General features: G+C 43.7%; 2 protein-coding genes across 2 annotated transcripts; one reads left to right on the forward strand and one right to left on the reverse strand.

Annotated features, from left to right (window-relative positions):
* Positions 1 to 5: 5 nt before the first annotated feature.
* On the reverse strand, positions 6 to 6,871 carry mfsd9 (major facilitator superfamily domain containing 9). Its single transcript, XM_042074289.1, has 6 exons — positions 6,752 to 6,871; positions 5,033 to 5,120; positions 4,591 to 4,634; positions 2,324 to 2,453; positions 1,795 to 2,004; positions 6 to 1,414 (listed from the first exon to the last, which is right to left on the reverse strand). Exons 1-6 carry the CDS (start codon positions 6,833 to 6,835, stop codon positions 501 to 503), a joined length of 1,470 nt encoding a protein of 489 aa, XP_041930223.1. The 5' UTR covers positions 6,836 to 6,871; the 3' UTR covers positions 6 to 500.
* A 7,402-nt stretch (positions 6,872 to 14,273) lies between these two features.
* Positions 14,274 to 19,401, forward strand: tmem182a (transmembrane protein 182a). Its single transcript, XM_042084608.1, has 5 exons — positions 14,274 to 14,749; positions 15,935 to 16,067; positions 16,735 to 16,833; positions 17,164 to 17,301; positions 18,450 to 19,401. The coding sequence occupies exons 1-5, from the start codon at positions 14,606 to 14,608 to the stop codon at positions 18,671 to 18,673; spliced, it is 738 nt and encodes a 245-aa protein (XP_041940542.1). The 5' UTR covers positions 14,274 to 14,605; the 3' UTR covers positions 18,674 to 19,401.
* The last annotated feature ends 1,123 nt before the right edge of the window (positions 19,402 to 20,524 follow it).

Here is a 20,524-nt window from a genome sequence, read left to right on the forward strand (position 1 = left end):
TCAAACTAAAACATGGAATGGAATTCATAAGAATGTGTTTCTGTTTTTTTCTTAATGCCGCCCCATTCGAGGGAGATGTCCTCTTCCTTAAACCTGCTTGTAAGACCATGTGCCGTGGCGTTCCGGCACAGAACCCAAGTCTCTAGTCTGGGTGGTTGATGTCTCCTGTTTGCTAGTGCTGCTGCAGGCTCTCGCTGCCCGTGGTAAAAAGAGGAGCAGGCAGCCATGACTTTTTTTTAGCACAATGATGTCATCACTCTGAGACAAAAAGCCATAGACAGGCAGCGCGAGCCCCTTGTCGAAGCTGACCCTCTTGTCCAACATTAACACTTAACACTTACAGTAAGTCCAACTCCTGACAGTGCTGCTGCTGCTGCCGCTGCTGACAGAATGGACTCTTCTCTCCGAGATGGACTTCGTATCCACGGCGTAACACCTTTAAGGCACACACACACACACACACACACACACACACACCCTGGCGCACCACTCGCGTCGGCTCAGTTCTTGTTCTTGGTCCTTTCCTTGTCGGCGGCCGAGTCCCACTTGGGGATGCGCGCCATCAGGAGGCCCACGGCGGCCATGGCCAGCACCACGCCCAGGCTGGGCGGCCCGCACGGGCTCAGCTCCTGCGCCAGGCCCGACAGCAGCGGCGCCAGCACGCGCCCCACCGCCGTCACCGACTGCCCGGCGCCGATGAGCGTCCCGCTGGCCCGGGGACCTCCCGCTCCGCGCCGCAGCTCCAGGTCGGTGATGCACGTGCGGCCGATGGTGGTGGAGATGGCGAAGAAGGTGGAGGTGAGCAGCACCTGCCAGACGCTGGGCGCCGTGGCGTACAGGAAGATGAGCGAGCCGGTCAGCACGGTGGAGTGCAGCAGCAGCGCCGACATGTCCTGGCCGTAGAGCTGCGTGACCGGCCCCACCAGGCAGCCGGCCAGCGCGCCCAGCATGCTGCTGTAGCTGATCAGGTAGCCCGTCACCTTGGGCTTCAGCTGGAAGCGCTCCTCCATGGCCAGCGAGAAGTTGCTGTAGTACAGCATGATGGCCACGGCCATCAGCAGACGCACCAGGAACACGTCCCACATGTCGGACGAGGCCACGTGGCGGATGCGCGCCACCATGGACGAGAGCTGCCGCCACGCCGGCTGCAGCAGGGACACCTCGTCCCAGCGCCACCTTCGGCCGTGGTGGGCCGCTGTGGAGGAGGAGGAGGCTGTAGAGGCAGGGTGGGAGTGGTGGTCGTGGTTGTTGTGGTGGTGGTGGGGGTGACAGAGGTGGTTGTTGCTGTCGGAACAGTTGTGCTGGCTGTGCTTCACGCCGTCGTAGGCCCGGCTGGAGCTGCTGGGGCTGCTGTTGGCGTTGGTGTCGGTGCGATGGCTTGGCGCCTCGCTCCACGGCAACATCCACACCAGGCCTAAGGAGAGGAAGAATTCATCATTGAGCAGACTCATCAATGTGTGCGCTTAAGTTTTGCTCCATGGTGTTAAATTAGCAAATTGATTTTGCTTATCCGTTCAATTAGCTGCAGTTACACTTAAAAGACTTTACACTTCACCCATCATTCAAATTAGGGCCTTTATGTTTGTGCTTGCCTTATAAACCTTTGACTGTGCATCACTTCCTGTTCCTTGGACCAATAGTGTTGCAGAACATAGATTTTTAAACTAGATTTGAAAACCTACAGCATAAAATGACTAACAGTCATCTATCCTATTCACCGCCTACTGCGTCGTGGCATGTTTGTCTCCCATGTCGAGGCGGACTCCATGCTCTCCCTTTCCCTGTAGCGCTCACCGGTGTTGAGGAGGAAGATGGCGGCGCAGACGAAGGAGGAGGTGTAGAAGCCGCCCTCATGCTCGGTGAGGTAGCCGCCCACCACCGGGCCCAGGATGAAGCCCACACTGGAGGCCGCGTTAAAGTGGCCCATGACCAGCGGCCGCTCCGTCTCGGACACCAGGTCAGACAGCAGCGCCCGGCAGATGGACAGTGAGTGTTTGAAGAGCCCTAGGAGACACACACACACACACACACCAAATAGCATCAGTAATAGCAACACATTTCTCGTTCAAATGTTCAAGAAATCAAGAAAATGCATATATTTAATCTAAAATAAGACATACTTAACTTGTACCAAACTATGTTTGCGATCATTAACTCATTTTCTATAATCATCCACTGGGTGACGAACACACATTGAAAGCACTCTTCATAAGAGGTGTTGTGGTGTTGACTGAGTGAGCAGTGAGTTTAGTCCAAATAAGGCAATGGCACTAATTCTGACCCAGAGACAGCCTGCTACCTGATGGCTGTACATGTAACCTACCCACGGGGATGCGGGCCAGCACAAACAGGAAGATGCTGCTGGACATGCCCAGCAGTGCGTAGCCCAGGGCGCTCAGCAGCAGGCAGGTAAGCAGAGAGTGCCGCCGGCCCACAACATCACTCCAGCTGCCCTACCGACCACAGCAACACAGCACGCCGTTAAACAGGAGAGAGACTACAACACGTATAGCTAATACACACGCATAGTGTATATTAGCTATAAGATACAATAGTGTATACTAGCTGTAAGAAACTATACATGTATAGTATAAGAGACTATTCATGTATAGTTTATACTGTCTGTAAGATTATAGTGTCTAACTGCAAGAGGCCATACATGTATACTGTGTATACCATCTATAAGAGACTATACATGTAAAGTTTATACTAGCTGTAAGAGACTAATAATAATAATAATAATAATAATAATAATAATAATAATAAGCTTTATTTGTATAGCACCTTTCATACACAGAATACAGCTCAAAGTGCTATACATTTGGAGCATTTAGCACAATAATAGAGAGAAAAGAAACAAACAAAGCAGTAAATAAAACATCAGAGATTTAGAATTAAATAAAAATGAGATTGAATGAGAACCTCTCATATACAGGTATGTTTTCAGATCATTTTTAAAAATGTTTACAGAATTGGCCTGTTTGATGTACAGAGGCAGGGTTTTCCATAGCTTTGGGGGCATAATGGATAAAAACAGCTTCTCCACTTTGCTTGTGGAGCACTTTGGGGACAATTAAAAGATTAGCATTGGAAGATCTAAGGTTCCTTTGTGGTTGAGAAGATATTAAAAGATCAGAGATATATGAAGGTGCTATGCCATTTAGAGCTTTGTAAGTCAATAACAGAACCTTGACTACATGCATAGTGTATACTAGATTATACATGTATAGTGTACATACATGAACCCTATTATATGACTAAGTTTTGACTTTCTTGGGAATGTGCACTTAATGTACCTACTTATGCACTTAAATTGGATCTATATCATTATAAAATTCTACCTCAGTACAGGTCAGATGACCTGTAATGCAGTTTAATGAAGCAGCATAAGTCTTTTTGACAAAATTAGTCTCAGCTTCTTTAGTTGCAATTAAAGGGAATGTCCCATTATAAACAAACACATGATGTGAGAATGTATCCTCATTGCCATGGCGGAGAGAGAATGCATGGTTAATTTGGGGAAGCAAACCAGACACAGAACCGAGAGCATAATTGTTTAACAACTGCTAATTTAGAGGTATTTAGAAGATGATCAATACAAATAGAGTGTGTTGTTGAGGTCTGACCTGGACTTGCCACCTTCCCTAATGGGACAGTGCTGCCAAAGTTGACTGAGTGGATTATCACTGAGGGTCTCAAGCTAGAGCTGGCCTTCAACCTGCCTCAGGCGCCTGCATCTAGTGCCTTTAGTTAAAAGGCGGATTATTAATCCAGCATATTATCAGGCATGAAATGAGGAATTCCGCAGTTTTGTCTTGGCAAAAGGCGTCTGTGCTTCGCCTCTCATTATGTGGAGGTATGAATGGCACACACTCACACACACAAAATATTCAAACACACTCCCTCTATCCCTTTTCCTCTCTTTATCACCCACGTACACACACACACACACACATACACACGCGACATTATGGCATAATGAAATCAGGACCAATTGAATTTGCAATGTTCTCCCTACAGCCCGCGGGGAAATCATAGAGACCTGGCTGTTCTGTCTCCGTGCTAGGCAACAGCGGAGGACAAACGAGTCATTCTCCTTTTAATTTGCCTTGTGACCCCGACGATCTAAACCAATTTTGGGGTGGGGGGGCTGGTGGAGGGGGGTGGGCAGGATAGAAGCTCTCTCCACCCTGTGAGCCACTCCTCTTAGAGGAAGCTAGGCCAAAAACGTACAGTAAAGCTGCTCTTTCTTTGTGGAGAAATGTAATCTGCAGTACGCAGCCTGTCCTCAGAAATTGATTGAGGTATACACGATCAGAGCCATACTTGTTTACATCACCGTCAAGACTTTGGAGCCAGCGACAAAACATAGTGGCCCGAGAGCCCTTATGATCGGACTGGATGTCTACATGTTTGTTTGTGCACGGGTGTGTGACTTGACTGTAAGAGTAGAGGATTCCAAACCAACCCAGGTTTCCAGATAAACTACACCTGGCCTACATTCCCAGCTCAATAGCCTCTATGGTAATGTGATCCTAACATTATCTATACAGGCATGCCCATTGCAATTATGCAGTGAGAAACACTTACCACTACTGTGCTGGAGAATAGCTGCAATACTCCATACGTGGACCCTGTGGTGGGGGATGAAGAGAGAGGTGGGTAATGTGGTTATATAAGCAACTGTACACACCACGCAGACGTCATTCCAAATATTAAATATGATTAGCCGCACACGATATGCACCCCGGCAGACTTCACTGGAAACCTTGTGATGACAGTGAGCAAGGGAAGCTTAACTAAATCAAAAGATGTTTTCTGGACAGAGAGTGATATTTGATTCTGAACAAGGTGCTGTCAATTTACAAAACACTCCCTTGATGAACACAGTGGGAGAATGTGTTTGATGCGGAGCTGGCCAGTGCTAGCTGAGAAAACATGAAATAGTAGGCCTGCTGTCCGGAGGTGAGGGCTTTTAATACTGTAGTTTGCTGATTTCTTTAGCCTCCGTAGGCAGGTTGATAACACATACCTACGATGCCAGCGACAGTGGGACTGGCTCCCAGGTACTTTACATGATGACTCAGGAGAGGGATGATCATGCTGACCCCAAACAGGTCCTGTGGAGACAGCCAATCAGGGGTGAGAAAGAGAAATGTACTAAGGGCGGTGATGTTGAGATGCTCAAGGTTTGACTCTGATTGTTTCAAAGTTGGAAAATGTTTAAAAAAAACTGCATTGAGGGGGTACATTATGGGATACACAGAGTGAATGTGTGCTTTTATACACACAATAAAAATGAAATTCTGTGAATAAAAATGAACAAAACCTACATTTTCAAATCGACTGTCTGTCATTTGTATGAGCCACGTGTACTGTAGGGATGGAGTAGCAAAGCACACAATTGCAATGGGTAACAGGAAGTACCCATGTACAGTAGGAGACACTAATGTGGACCAGTGAATGAGAAGTTAGGTTCTCATTAATGAATGAATAAAGCAATGTGGACCAGTGAATGGGAAGTTAAGTTCTCATTAATGAATGAATGAATGAAGCAAAAAAGGTCAATGTCTGTTACCCCTCCGAGGCACAATGGTATTAGAAATGCATAGATATCTGCACATTCACTCTATTTCTGTATTTTAGATGTTTCTGCCAACCAGAGTGACAAATGAAATGGGACAAACTGATAAGTCAAAGATAGGAGGTTGTAGGCTGAATGTCGTAGCTGGTTGTCTCTCCCTGCTCTGAAAGAGGTGACAGGTAGGGGACAATAGTGACGCGGGCAGGGGGAGGGTGTCTAGCATCACACAGCACAGGCTTCAGCCTTTACAACCTCAGAACCTGTTTAGCAGCATTTTTCAGACCATCTCTGCAGTCTACCCAGCCAGGGACTTGATTAAAGTCACACTGTAGCTCTACCCGTGTCACGGCACTTTCTATTAAACTAACAGTTTAATGCTGGGCATAGCTACTCTAGAATTTGCACAGGGAACAAAGACATTGGGTTGATGTGGGTGTGTGTCAGTGTTGGTGAGAATCAAGGCTTTCAGATTCAGGGGGTTTCCCTCAAATATGCTGCTAAGACAAATAGGAAAAGTGGAAACCTGGAAGGAAAGCCTGTGACAGCAAATATATGTCTCTACATCCCTATCTTTTATCTTTTTCTCTACACTGGTGTAGATACTGTGACATTACGCTATAACAACAGCAAACAGTTTAATGATGGACTTCTAAACACAGGTCTACAAAGCAAGTACTTCTGTGGCAATGAAATACACATTATACTCCACCCTTTTGCCAACATGTTTGCCTAAAAGCCAAGTTGACTTGTATTATAATATGTGTGTGTGTGTGTGTGTGTGTGTGTATGTCAATCTAGCCATTGCACATCAATACACATGCGTTACGTTAAGAGGCACATCAACACATTTTTAATGTGAAATCAACCTTAAGGACCACTCACTCTAGCTGAAGGAGATTGTACTTCAATGAGTCTAGGCTACGCGAGAGTGATATAAGAGTCACTAACAGCTGACACATTGATTTGTCCAGGGTCCAGCTCGACTGACTGCGCGTTTATCTTGACGGACTTTTAACCGGCTAGGTGACATCACTATAATTAAGGCTACTGCGTAAAACCTGTATCTCCATCACCTGCCGCAAGAAGCAAACAAAACTTATGACAGGACCAGACTGAATGACAAACAACACAACACGCATACAAATGACAGGACATGGTTTCACTCACCATAAATCCAACCACATAAATGCATTGTATAATCCGTGTAGGGCTCTTTGGTTTCTGAAAAATGCTACATTTTGAGTTATTCATTCTCCCGCACTGACAGTACAATATGCAGTCAATGCGGAAGCGTACATTGCAATATTGTGGCTGTATTGCAAAATACCATCGTCAGTTCTGGCCTCCTGTAAGCTTGTAGTATCTTAGGGGGCGCTGGTGATTATGGTTGTAATTGATGTTACGTATTTTAATTCAGTTTATTTTTAGACACGAAATTACCGGTAAAAATTACATGTATCTTTTTACGGTTTTATTTGTGATATCTCACAATGGGTTTTATTTGGCATACAAACTCCTGCAGCATCCTCATACCTTTCAAAATCCCACCAGATGGTATCATCCACAATGTGCGTCACAGCGTCGCAAATGACAACAAAGCGCCACATTTGAAGATTCTGATTGTGTGTAGGCTACAGAGCATTTTTTTTAAACCATGGGTGATTCTCACAGGCAAGCTGCAGTCATACTTTCCATAATTTGTTTAATGTTGAGTCACGGAGCATTTAACTTATTTATTGCAAACGCATGTTTAAGTTATGTTTCTACTGAATTGAAAGACTTTTAATGAAGGTAACAGTAGTATCCCAGCATAGTGGTAGCATTTCATTTTCCGAACACTTACCACTATTGTGTCAGCCTATGATGTGTATAGTTAGCTTCTAACACGCCTGTTCATCACAAATGTGGGCCTACTTGTTCTATATGTGTCACATAATGTAAGTTACGGGATGCCTTTTAATTGAAGTATCTATCTATCTATCTATCTATCTATCTATCTATTCATCCATCCATCCACAGCTAAGAACAAGAGCAGAGTAACACGATAGCACCACGGGCCTCCAGTAGTCAGGTAGAATTTTGTGGGATTTGGGCCAGTGGCGTAACTATAGTAGGTGCAGCAAGTGCAGTCGCACCAGGGCCCGTGACCTCCCGGGGCCCGTCGCTACCACCGCCCTACCTCTTTTTTTTTTTTTTAGGCCAAGGCTACAGCGCAGCGCAGACGCTCGCAAATAAATGGGGGGTTCAGAGTACATTTGAAAATGTTAGAGCGCGGAGAGTGAAACGTCACTTTGACGAACTATCGGAAGATGAGCGCTTAACCGATGCAGAGAGATACTTCAAAGTGCAGGTATTTAATGCAACTCTGGACATCATAATCAGTCAGCTCTCCCAAAGATTTGCAAGTATGCGGGAAACTTGTCATGTGTTTGAGTCTTTACGTCCTATGACCCTTCAACTCGCAGGTGATGATGAACTGCTTGAAAGGGCAAGACGTTTGTCAGACCATTATAGCAGGGACATTGCATCGACATTCCCAACACAACTCCTCTCATTCAGGTCTTGCTTTAAAGCAGAGATTTCACAAAAGTCATCTATTTTTCAACTTGCCAAAATGCTGGTGGTAGATTATGACAGTGTAACATCCACATTCGGGGAAGTGTGTACTGCTCTCATGTTGTTTCTGACATTGCCTGTGACTGTGGCAACAGCTGAGCGATCTTTTTCCAAACTTAAACTTATTAAGACCTACCTAAGGAGCAGCATGGGGCAGGAGAGGCTCAGTGCGTTAGCTATCCTGTCCATTGAAAACAGGGCTCTCTAGTTTTGAAGTTTGCGAGGAGTGAGACTTTGTTTCTCAGGGGGGAGGGGGCGTGGCATTGACACAGTGCCACGCCCCCTCCCCCCTGATCGAAGTACATGAAAGTCCTACGTCTGCTTGAACTACTCGTGGCGCCACGCCCCCTCCCCCGATCAACAGAGACCCACCCTCCCCATGTCCCATAGACCCAGCTTCATGAGAGAGCACAAATTCCATTATTTCAAACACACTGTTTTATTTATTCTAGAACCCTATAGTAAATAATAATAACATAAATTATAATAATAATTTCACCCAAATGGGCCCTTTGAACAGCAGTGGCTCATTCTGCTCTATAAACAAACAGAAAACAACCAAATGAGAAAAAGCACATTTAGCCCCAAAATGGTCTCTTGAACAGTGGTGGTTCTGTCCGTGTGTGTGTTTATGAGTGATGTTGTGTGTTGTAAGTGTTTGTGGCAGATTTTGATGCCTTGATGACTGATACTGGGGGCTCCCATTTAAAGCACTGTGGTTCAATGTCAGCCATTTTCACAGTCATGAGGCCATCCTTAAAAATATTCTTGTTTGCAGTAACAGCCAAAAAAAAAAAAAAAAAATGGGTTGGTATGTAGGTCAATGGGTAGGTTTTGGTCATGGTGATTACGTAGGTATGAATTTAAACAAATGTGCATATTGTGACGTAACTGACTGGGTCCTCAACCCGTGCCTTCAGGCGCATCAGGTTATGCAGACCAGCCTTTCTCAAACTTCTTTGACCTGAGGCCCAGTCATGGCAGACTTTGGGGTCATAGGGCTCATCTACACGTACCCAACCCCACTCCCTCCCAATCGTCATTATCATTATCACAATCATTATTATGCCTATATTGTTATACATGCACTTTCACTTAAATGTTTTGTGCCATGCACATCAGAGGACTGCTTTACTAATGTAAGATATAATTAGTTTCATTGCTTTTGCATGGTTGCATGATGCTTGCATAAGAAAATAAATACTTCTCAAAACAGCAAGAATTATATGGGTGCTATTGTTTTGGGATGTTTCCCTCATGCAAGCATCATACATTGGTAGGAAATGGAGGGGAAAAAAACATGTTTTTTAATGAAGTTTAATTTGAATGCCTGAATGTAAGGATTCAGGAAACACAATACCAGCTTTTTTGGCGAGCAGATAGGCGTAAATCACTGATCTGTTGATCTTTAACAGAGAAGGCTAGTTTTTGGCCACGTTATATTCAAATTTGACTATACAATACTCAGTGCTATACAGTGTATTATACAGTCTCTGCTCTGTTTCTATGGAAGTTCCAAAAATCAACGTTGTTCTATTAAGTGTCGTTAAACAATTAAATAGCATTCAACAGGTTGAAGCGGAGCTTTGATACCAATGTTATCGATTAGTTTCAGTTTCTCTCACGCAGACGCCTGCATTGAATGAACGCTCATAGCCTACCACCACTTTATTGTATTGCTCCATGTTTAATGACATCGATAGCAGAAACGTTTGTTTTCTTTTTTGTCGGTCCGCGGTATCTTGATTAACTGCGCAGCAAATTATCAGACGAAGCACCGGGCCTAATTTCACTCCACGACTCCGCGGACCCACATCAAAACAAAACAATTTCCTGATTGGTTGAGAAATCCTATTTTCTGATTGGCCGAAGGGTTAGTAGGCTAACTGAACAGCAGCTCTGAACTGAATGAGCGCACAGACAGCAACGTTGTGTGACACGTTTGTAAAATATAGCCCTTAGAAATTTCTGTGCGGGCAAGTTAATAATTTTTCGGAGTGAGAAATGCCATGTGTGGCGTGTGAGCGTGTAAAGTCATTGAAATGCGTGTGTCTCACGCTCAATGCGTGAGACTTGAGAGGTCTGATTGAAAATACGAGAGCCAGAGCATTAATTAATAATTAAGTAATTAAACTTTTCTGGCAGGTGATGTCACTCAGCCCCCCATACTTGTTCAAATTTCCCCAAAATAGTGTCAATCGTTTGTGCTACGTTTGTGCTCATTTGTGCCGTTAAAAGTAACATTTCATTTCTTGCCTCTACTATGGAAAGACCTGAAAGCCTCAGTAACTTGATACATGCTATTCACCAAGAAAAGAGACCCTGCTAAAATAAAGTCTTCCTCCAACAAGAGAATATGCAGCGGAACACATCAAGCGTGCACGGCTGCAAGTCCTTCTGTGGAGAGCTGCTGACAAAAAAAAACACCTCCAGTGTGAAAATAGAGGATGGAATTCCTGTGCCTGTTCATGGCAACACTGACATTGCACCCAAAACAGGTCTACAGCTTGTTGCTTGTGGATGCAAGGCAGTGCCGGCATGCTCCAGGGCCTCTTGCAGCTGTCAGTCAGATGGACTACCATGCACTACCTACTGCCATTGCAAAGGTGGTGAACAGTGTGCAAATACAAATTCGAAGATGGCTACACTTTCAGTGGAGGATACTGATGACAGCGAGGGAGAAATGATTCTGATTGAATGAATGTTTTTTGGAGGAGACATTTGATGTTTGTGATGTGTACAAGACCAGCCTGGCAACATGTTCTGTATATAGTTGCTTTCAGATTCTGTGAGAAAGTTCTACTTTGTTCCTGATAACTTTGTCTATTTGATTAATTGTTGAGGGTTGATACAATTCATATGTCTCTTGTGGTTGTTGCTCAGCCTACCATTTCAGCGGTGTGACCTTACCAGGCTTTACAGTTATTATGTTCTCTGGAGGGACTTGAAATCATTTTTAGCATGTTTTTATTGACATTATTGATTTCTGTTTAAGAAGAGCTTTCATTTGATACCATACATGATGGGTTTATACAGTAATGTGCATCTAGTTATTTTTTTATGGTCAAAAAAAGGGGGCGTGGCAAATTATGTAATTAAAGAAAAAAAATGCTCAAGGGTGCCGGAGCGGCACCCGTCAGATTCTGAGTCTACACCCCCTAAACTATTAATTTATGCAAAAAATTGCATTAGTACCTTATGTCACACCTATCCTGGGGTTCTACCTGACTACAGGACTCTTACTGTACGCTATCCTTACACCAGATTCAGAAGACTTTGACAAGATTTGGGAAAGATAGTCTTTTGAGTGGGGGGCATTACTTACAGTAAAAGACTCCTATCTTTCAAGAATGTTTTTCCAAATCTTATCAAAGTCTACTGGTGTAAGGATGGCTGTAGGCGAATATGAAAGATTAGGCCTGACCCTGCTCAGGATACAAACTTTTTGGAAACTCTGGCAAGAAGTTGTGCTCTTTTTGGACTCACACCACAAGAATGGTTTCTGTCCATAATCAATTACAGTTTTTCTCAGTCGCTTTGGTGCTTTTCTCACATCACTATTAACATTTGCACAGCAGTTCTCAAAAAAATTAGTGCAAACTGCAAAACCTAGTGGATAACCTGCAAAAGCACGTCACTTGCTCAAAATGGATAGTCCATTCCTCAAAAGCAAGTATTTATGTCAATGAAACTGCCAGTGTCATCAAAATGAGAAGTCTTGACACCATCGTTTATGAACAAGATAGTCAAATGGCTTTGTCATGTTTTCATTACGACAGTTTAGGCTCTCAGTGTTTTCCCATGCAAAAAAAGGTCAGAACTCGGTGACACTACCTAAAAATGTTCAAGACAGCACTATACAGTACTTGTACAGCCATTTGAAAACTACAGTAAAGTTACAAATTGCTGTAGTTAGAGGAGTAAGTGAGTACAAGACATTGAATATGTAAGTTTCACAGTTGTACTATGCTCTTTTCAATTCTACAGCATTTTGACAGAATTTGTCACAATGAATAACTAGTTCACCAATTTTGTATGTAATGACTCAAGCAATGAAATGAAGACTATTAGTTTTATTGGGAACGACTATTCAGCATCCATAAGTATAGTTCATTTTGACTGACACGACAAAGCAACTGATACATGTTCAAAAGCATTTGCAATTTGTTCAGAGGAAGGAGAAATTGCTACTATGATGTGCACAAATGACTAAATGTTGTGGAGGTTGAACTAAAAGTTATGAGAATTTTCATTCTGATCTGAGAAAAGCACCAAAGCGACTGAGAAACTGTAATTAAGCAATCAAGTAATAAAGCACTGAATTAGTTAATTAATTACTTAATTAAAGATGTGTTACTATTTTTAAAAAACAAACACTGGTAAATAATGGTGGTAGAGGAATGCCTCCCTCCCCCCCCAACACACACACACACACACATGCAGCCACCTGAATCTTTCATCTCCACTCCACTCAAAAGGGTGTCTCACTCATCTGATTGTGTCAGCCTCCCACTGTGGAGCAGGGCATAATCTTTGTTGTCAAGAAGAGGGAATGACTGAGTAAAGAAAAGGTCACTCTTTCAGTGTCCTGAGGGACAGACCAAAAGTGACCCCTGAGGAAATGATAACAAGCGCACTGCCACCACCCAGCTGAGGCCAGCAGTATTTGACAAAAAGGTTTCAGTGTGACACGACATGCAACCACTTCAGTTGGGTGCAGCCTCTGTCACAAAGATCATGTCATGTGATCACTGCTAAAGATCACAGCCATGTTCATACATTGAAGACAGGGTCCAAAAAGTAGGCCAATCAAATTACACACCTCCCTTTCATGCTCCTGAAGAAACATTTTCATTGGCTGGAATTGTTTATGGCTCAGTCACAAGCCATGATGCTGTTTCCCATCGACAGTGCAAGGACTGCGTAAAAGCACCAGGGTTTTTTATAAGCGCACACACTGTACAGCTATACTAGAGCCAGGAGCAAATAGCTTACAAAAGTGTATTGGATTAGCATTGTGGACTTTACCTTTAAGTCCTAACGAACAGAACTGGTGCTGCTGGTGGCTACATGGACTTGAAATACAGCACTTACACACATTGCATTCTCACTCCTCTATCTCACTCTTTCCTAAATCTTTTTAATCTTTCTTTTATCTTTTTTTCTATTTATCTTTTATAAATAGTTGGTGATCCCCCAGGACACCATTCCACTACATGTTTTACAATAGTATCTCCATGTAAATGTGACAAATAGAACCCCTTCAATCCTTGATATTTCTAAGAGAGTAGGGAGAGGAAACACACACACACACACACACTGTGGACTGAGCGAGGTTGTGCATTTGTTTTGTTTTCCTGTGGGGCCACTGACTCCAGTGGCAGCAATGTGCTAATAAGGTACTGCTTTTCCACCGTCTCTGCTAAATGCCCCTCCTGTGGGGCCACTGACTCCAGTGGCAGCAATGTGCTAATAAGGTGCTTGTCCACCGTCTCTGCTAAATGCCCCGATGGGCAGATAATGAGCCCAGTTTGCAAAGTGCATCCCTGCTTTGGTAGATTTGTCCAAATGTCAGGTCAAAATCAACACATTTCTGTTAACCCCAAGCACAGTTTTTAAGGGATAACATTTTGTCGGTAGCTATTTGTGTTATTTCTAACCCCCTGTCTCTACAAAATTAATTCAGCTTTAATGCTAAATGTTGGCTCAGCTTGTCCCAATGTCAGATGGCTCAAAAGCCTGAGCAGAGGCGCGTAAGGACGGATCATATTTAGTGAACTCCACCCCCCACCACACACACTTAGTTCCCCATGTTTCCCACTAGGAACTGGGGAGAAGGTTACTAGAGCAGGATAAAACAGAGTGTGAGTTTCGTTGTGAGTATAACTATCCTGCCCATTTGAATGGTGGTGGAAGTGTTTACGGTAGGGAGGGTCTCCAGTTGGTGGGGAGATATTTCAGTACTAATCCCCCACCACCACCAACACCCCCCCACCCCCCGGCCGCCTTCCTTTTGCCCCTTGGCCACACCTCTCAACAGCAGCAGTCACCTTCAATCAGCAGTCCAAAATAGCCAGGGAGGCAGAGCTCCTCACGCCACTGCATGCTCTCACCCCGGGCCACCCTCACCGTGTCACTGGACCCTCACACAGATTGACGGCTGAAGAAGGGCCGCAGAGGCACTGGGAGGAAAGGGAAATCAAAGGACAGACAACTAAGCCGATACACAAGGCGCTCACGCCAAAAAGTAGCACAGACGGGGGGGGGGGCAAGAGAGTCACAAGGGGAGAGTTGATGAGCAGAGGTTGGGGGGAGGTTTGGTGATTAGTTTTTAAATCAGTCTCTCGCACACAGCGACACAAACACACACGAAGAGCAAACAAGAGCGTCATTCAGGACTCTGCCATGAAGTTGAGCGTGGCGTTGTTCTTCGCCGGCCTTTTCGGTGCTCTGGCGACCGTCTTCATCCTACTGTCCTTTGGCACAGATTACTGGCTCATAGCCTTTGAGACATGCCCAGCTCCAGAGGGCACAGCAGACCTGGTGGAGGTGAGTTGGGCTTCACTTACTTTATCCAACACGCTTGTGGGGTTTCATCTGAAGGCTTTGCCTCAGTCACTTGGATATTTGGTGTTGTGTGCAACTGCACCAAGTAAAGACTTTAGCTGTCAGAAGTGAGAATCTCTAAAGCAAGTTGTCTGCTGGACTTGAAGTTGCACAGGTCTAGTCACAAGAGGCTGAAAGGTGCTTAGTTACAGCGATATCAGGCACTGGCTTTGGCAGCGGGTCTGCATCATCCCATGATTAAGACGCTTCAGATGGCTGGGACGTCACTTTTTACAGTCCCAGTGCAACAGCAGGGTAGAATATCACCTACTGGGAGAAGATTTGTTTCTCGATGGTATGCAATGAAACTGGAATCACAAGGCAGGCCTGAGCTTTGAAACTATCTTGTCAATGTACCAAGGGAAATGTGGGAAAGAGACAGAGACAAGAGTATGTGTTGCAATGAGGAACGAAAGACATGGCTGTATGTGAACAGATGGAGGGAAATCAAGTTTTGTTTTTTTATCGGCAGACACTGAACAGAAATAGAAAGGGCATAAAATATTTTCAGAGCAAGGTTGAAACTATGAACAGCTGTGCTCTATGAAGCCCTCTAGAAGCATGGGCGGATTATGAACTTTCGGGCCCCTGGGCCCAGATGTATTAAGGGCCCCCCACTTATTGTCGTATATGTGGGAGGGGGGGTTTGGGGGTCCTCCCCCAGAATTTTTTTAATTTGTTTGATGTGATTTCCTGTATTCTGGTGCATTTTGGGGATGGCCAATACTAAATTTGACTATATGACCTCCTGGTCGCTAGGGTCTCTGTCATGCAGGGTCAGAGTTCATCTGACGGAGCTGTAGTGTAGTGATGATGGGAGAGCTCTGCAGGGATGGCCCCTTTTCACCATCATTATTTTCTTAGATCCCTGAGTGAGTTGAACCTCGGTAGCATCTTTTATACAAAGAGGATATAGAACTGAATCTGTGTGTATGCCATATGGGGTATGTTTATTTAACACAACATATTTGTTTGTTTAATCATATTTTGAAGTCCCTTGCTATGTACAACAACTGCTAACAGTTTGACTTATAGCTGTTGAGGTGTCATTGAGGTTGTATAATTAGCATCCCACCGACACATTAACACGTCTCCCACGTTCACTTCCCCTCTCTGACCCTGAAACAGCGGGGGGACATGGTGGTGAACCAGGATGCTGAGGACCCTACTGTCTTTCACCATGAGGGCTTCTTCTGGCTCTGCTCCTTCACTGGGAGGCTGGAGGCTTCGGATGGAGAAAACCTGCTGAAATTCTGGTTCAGTAAGTGAAATCCTTCCCTCACCTTCACAAGAGAGTCAAAAGAGTAATAATGACGTGATTGTGAACTGGATGTATTATTTTTAGGGCCTTAGTTATTTCACCATCAGCAATTGTTATACGGAGCATTAGCCTGGATGCCAGCCGAGTATGACGATGTCAGGCTAATGGAACATATGTTGAGTGACTAAACTTGAGTCAGAGGAGAAGTGTTTTGGTTGTAAGATGACTTCCTGTGGAATAGTGTAGTGTAGTACAACTATCATCAATCTTGCATGCTGGTGCCAAATAGTTGCATTGTCACATGGCAATGGCATGAATCAGGGTGTTTGTGAAAGCCTGGAGGATGTCTTCAGTCTGACAGGGAAGTCATGTGATGAGGTGCTAGGCCTCTTGGTCAGTATCTCTGTCATCTGCTCACTTGGTGAATCTCTCTGGCATCCCTCCCAACAAACACGGCCCGCAGACCGCTCAGGAGGATGAAGTGGGAGTTGGTCATGTGAGGCGATAAGATAAAAGGGTGATGTTTGTGTTCCATCATCTCCCCTTTCAACATTTTACATAAATATTTTTACACCTCAATGAAAAATATAAAGCAAGGTTCATGACATTAGTGGTATTGACATTTCCCCCTTTTAAATGTGTGGTAACTGTTGCTCTTCTCTTTCAGCCAATCAGCCTCACAGTAAGGAGTGCAAACATGCTTACCTGTTCCCCTACCCAGTCTCTGAGGTGTCACATAATGCCACCACCTACGACTCTGCCATCAGTAAGTACAAGATACACTGACTGTTGACGGTCACTAAAGGGTCATTTCACTATGTCACTTCACTGACTATAGATATAAGTATCTGGCACCGACTGGAATGGCTTTTGAAGAATTCTATTTCCAGTCAAAAGGTCAACTTTTTCAAATCTTGCACAGATAACCTCTAAAGACTAGAAGTATACAAATGTCAAATATTTTGCACCAGAGCGTTTCTATGGTTACCAACCCCAAATGTGATATCAGTCCATGAATTGGTCATATGGCTGTCTGCATTTGTAACTGTTACTCTTTTGCTGGAGAGCCTCTGATTGTGGTCCTGTCACTGTGTAGTCTATAGGGGTTTCTGGAGCGTCTTCATGCTGGTGGGCGTAGCAGCGGCTGTTCTGGCTGGATTCCTCATTATTTGTGCCGCCCCATTCTCCAGTCATTGCCTTTACAAGGCCGGGGGTGGACTCTATTTGATATCAGGTAAATCATGTATTTGTTATGCTGTTCCGTGTGCCAACGTTCACGTTCAGTTGTGTCTGTTTGTGGAATGTGCTTCAATTTCATTATAGTCTTAAAACTGTCCTGAAGAAATATGTGTGTATGTATCATACCCATGTCATAACACTGCAATATTTTATGTTGTGAAGATTCCAGTTTAAGAGTTTGACATTAACAAATATCTTGCCAATAAAAATATCAAGTGAAATAATTTTTAATAAAACGGTCATAAGGACTAGCTGTTAACTTTCATTTATCCCTGACAAGCCAGAAATAAATGAAAGTGTAAGCAAACACAGTTGCTAGCTAGTGGTCAGCAGTAACAATACTGCTGGATGCTCTCAGAGGATCCTAAAATTAGAGCTCAGTATATCATCTGTTGACACCGGACACTCTATGAATAACCCACCAGGCACAGCCTCTGGGTGTACTTGGTCTTACTGCCATTGTCTCTAAAATGGCACGTCATGTATCACATTTGTCCAGATGTGTGCATTTAAATTAGTTAGATTAGTTTAAGTGTCACATTTGTCCAGATGTGTGCATTTAAATGAGTTAGATTAGTTTAAGTGTCACATTTGTCCAGATGTGTGCATTTAAATTAGTTAGATTAGTTAAAATCAGCCGAATTGGGCAGGCAATGGACACTCTTTTGTCCATGACAAGAAACACAGATCCACAGGTCTACACATATACTCTACATCCCAACACCTACTCCACAGGTCTACACATATACTCTACATCCCAACACCTACTCCACAGGTCTACACATATACTCTACATCCCAACACCTACTGTACTCCACAGGTCTACACATATACTCTACATCCCAACACCTCCTGCACTGCTCAGAAAGGCCACAGATATTTCTGTGGAGTCTTGGCCATACAATATTCTCTTTCTGTCACTTTCAAATACTGTAAAAAAACAATTGAAAGTAGCTAGCAGACTAGACCCTGGCTCCAGTTTAGCCAATATGCCCATTTTGCCAATATGACAGACCAATTTTGGTTGCAATTTTGACTCATTTCTTCAGAACGGAAGTGCATGATGCACAACACGATCCATTTGGTCACTCTCCCGATTCTGCTCTGGTCTCTCTCCCTCTGCCCCCTCTTCCTCCTCCTCAGCTCTCTTCCTGCTGGTCGTCACTATCATGTTTGTGATTTGGAAAGAGGTCCTGGACGTGGTGCCGCTTTACAAGGAGTACCAGAGCGCCAGGTGTCCGGACTTTGACATGTCCATGGAGTACGGGATCTCCTTCATGTTCGCACCCGTCGGGGTGTTCTTCTGTCTGCTGGCTGGCCTGCTCTTCCTCCTCATCGGTCGCTCGGTGCAGATGCAGTACCGATAAATGCATGTCTCGCCGCAGTGTGTGTGTGAAGACACATGACACATGACTTGGGCTTCACTGATCCCGCTTAGGTTGGGTGACTTGGCCGTTTACGACCTCCAACGACCTAATTTGGCTCCAGTGGTGCTGATAAACTTGCCAGAGACTTTTCTTTTGCTCACCGACAATTTTAGCTGCCCCTGCACCTATGGTTGGGTTTGTGAAGCTCCAGGTCACTCCTGTACTTGACCCACCCTCATTGGCAACCTGATAAGCTGAGACCGGGGCCGGGGATGATTTCACAAGCACTGTTATTGCCATGGGGATAAACTAGCATCAGTATGAGTGTGAGACTTGTGCCTATTTTAAGTCTATGGTTGGTTTTAAAGGGCTAGCATGGTTTGGGATCACATGATATGTCTTAGGGCTGAATGCTGACAAGTCATCCCACAAACGTGTCTGTTATGACACAATTGATGACTGAAGGCAGTCTATTTCTGACTATCAGACCATTATAGGGCTTTATAATTGTTATCACGCTGTATCATTGCATTTTGTGCGTATATTAATAGCACATAGAAGTAGATTAGGCACAATAAAGCAGCCACAAGTATCAGATTTAAGTATGTCACTGTTAAAATTCCTGTTTCTCAAAGAAATGTTCAATACACAAAACATTTTGTATGTATGTATGTATGTATGTATGTATGTATTTTAAGATATGTATGACTTCTGGTTATTAAAATATTACACACATAAACAGTATTTGATGTCATTCAATATACAATAAATGTCTCTAAGACTCAGCTTGTTTTACATCTCTGGCTTAGTAATGACAATTTCCTTTGGAAATAAATATTGTATATCATTATTTAAATATATCTAAACATATTAAACTGATATTAGACAGTTAAAACACATATATAAATGCTTGTTTACTGTCTTGTTCTGCATACACATTTAAACTGACCATGAAGTAACAACCATAGAAATGTAGCAATGCTAATTTTAGCCCCTCAACACAGAACCCATGCTGGACAGCTGAGGGACAAGTCACTAGCAGGTGCGCCTAGTAAACCAGAGTGGAAACGCCATGTGTGTTGGCAACACACACACACACACCACTCACAGAGAGAGAGAGAGAGAGCGAGAGAGAGAGGAGGTGTAATATGGAACATTTAATAGGGCAAAGGCATTTAGTAATTTGATTTCTTATTCTAATGCTTACAGGTTTTGTTTGTATATATGAACCTTTCATGTTGGACTGGATTAACTGTGTGTGTGTTTATTTTTGGTGAAGTATGGTATCTGAATTACATTCTGGTTTTCTTACATTACTCCACTCTATAAATTGTACTGCTCTACTCACTGAACTCAGATGTAAAAAGCACTCATCTTTATTAAATTAACAGACTACTGGACATAATGCACTGTGTGTCTATACATTTACTGTTTGATATTCATAGACACACACAATGCATCATACTGTAATATAATTGAATGTAAAACTGTCTGCTAAATACAATAACCATAGCAGAGACAGGAGGGCGACTTCTCAATGATGACACCATGATGTCTTATCGTCTTCCACCGAAGTCCTGCCAACCAGCCACTTGAGGTCAGTATTGCATTAAAACCCCTTTTGAATGATGCTGCTTTTCTGTAGAAACTTGCACATTGAATGGAATTTCATGCATTTGTTTGATTTATTTTCTTTATATGTTATTTTAGACACTCTTGTGGTATCATTGTAACAAAGAGACACACACACACAGAGAGAGAGAGAGAGAGAGAGAGATCAATATTGTTTACATACTATTCTTACTTAGTTACAACACACTATGAAATTTAGATGAAACTAAATTCCAGAGA

The sequence above is a fragment of the Alosa sapidissima genome, chromosome 2 (assembly GCF_018492685.1).
Source record: "Alosa sapidissima isolate fAloSap1 chromosome 2, fAloSap1.pri, whole genome shotgun sequence".
NCBI classification, from domain to species: Eukaryota; Metazoa; Chordata; class Actinopteri; order Clupeiformes; family Clupeidae; genus Alosa; species Alosa sapidissima.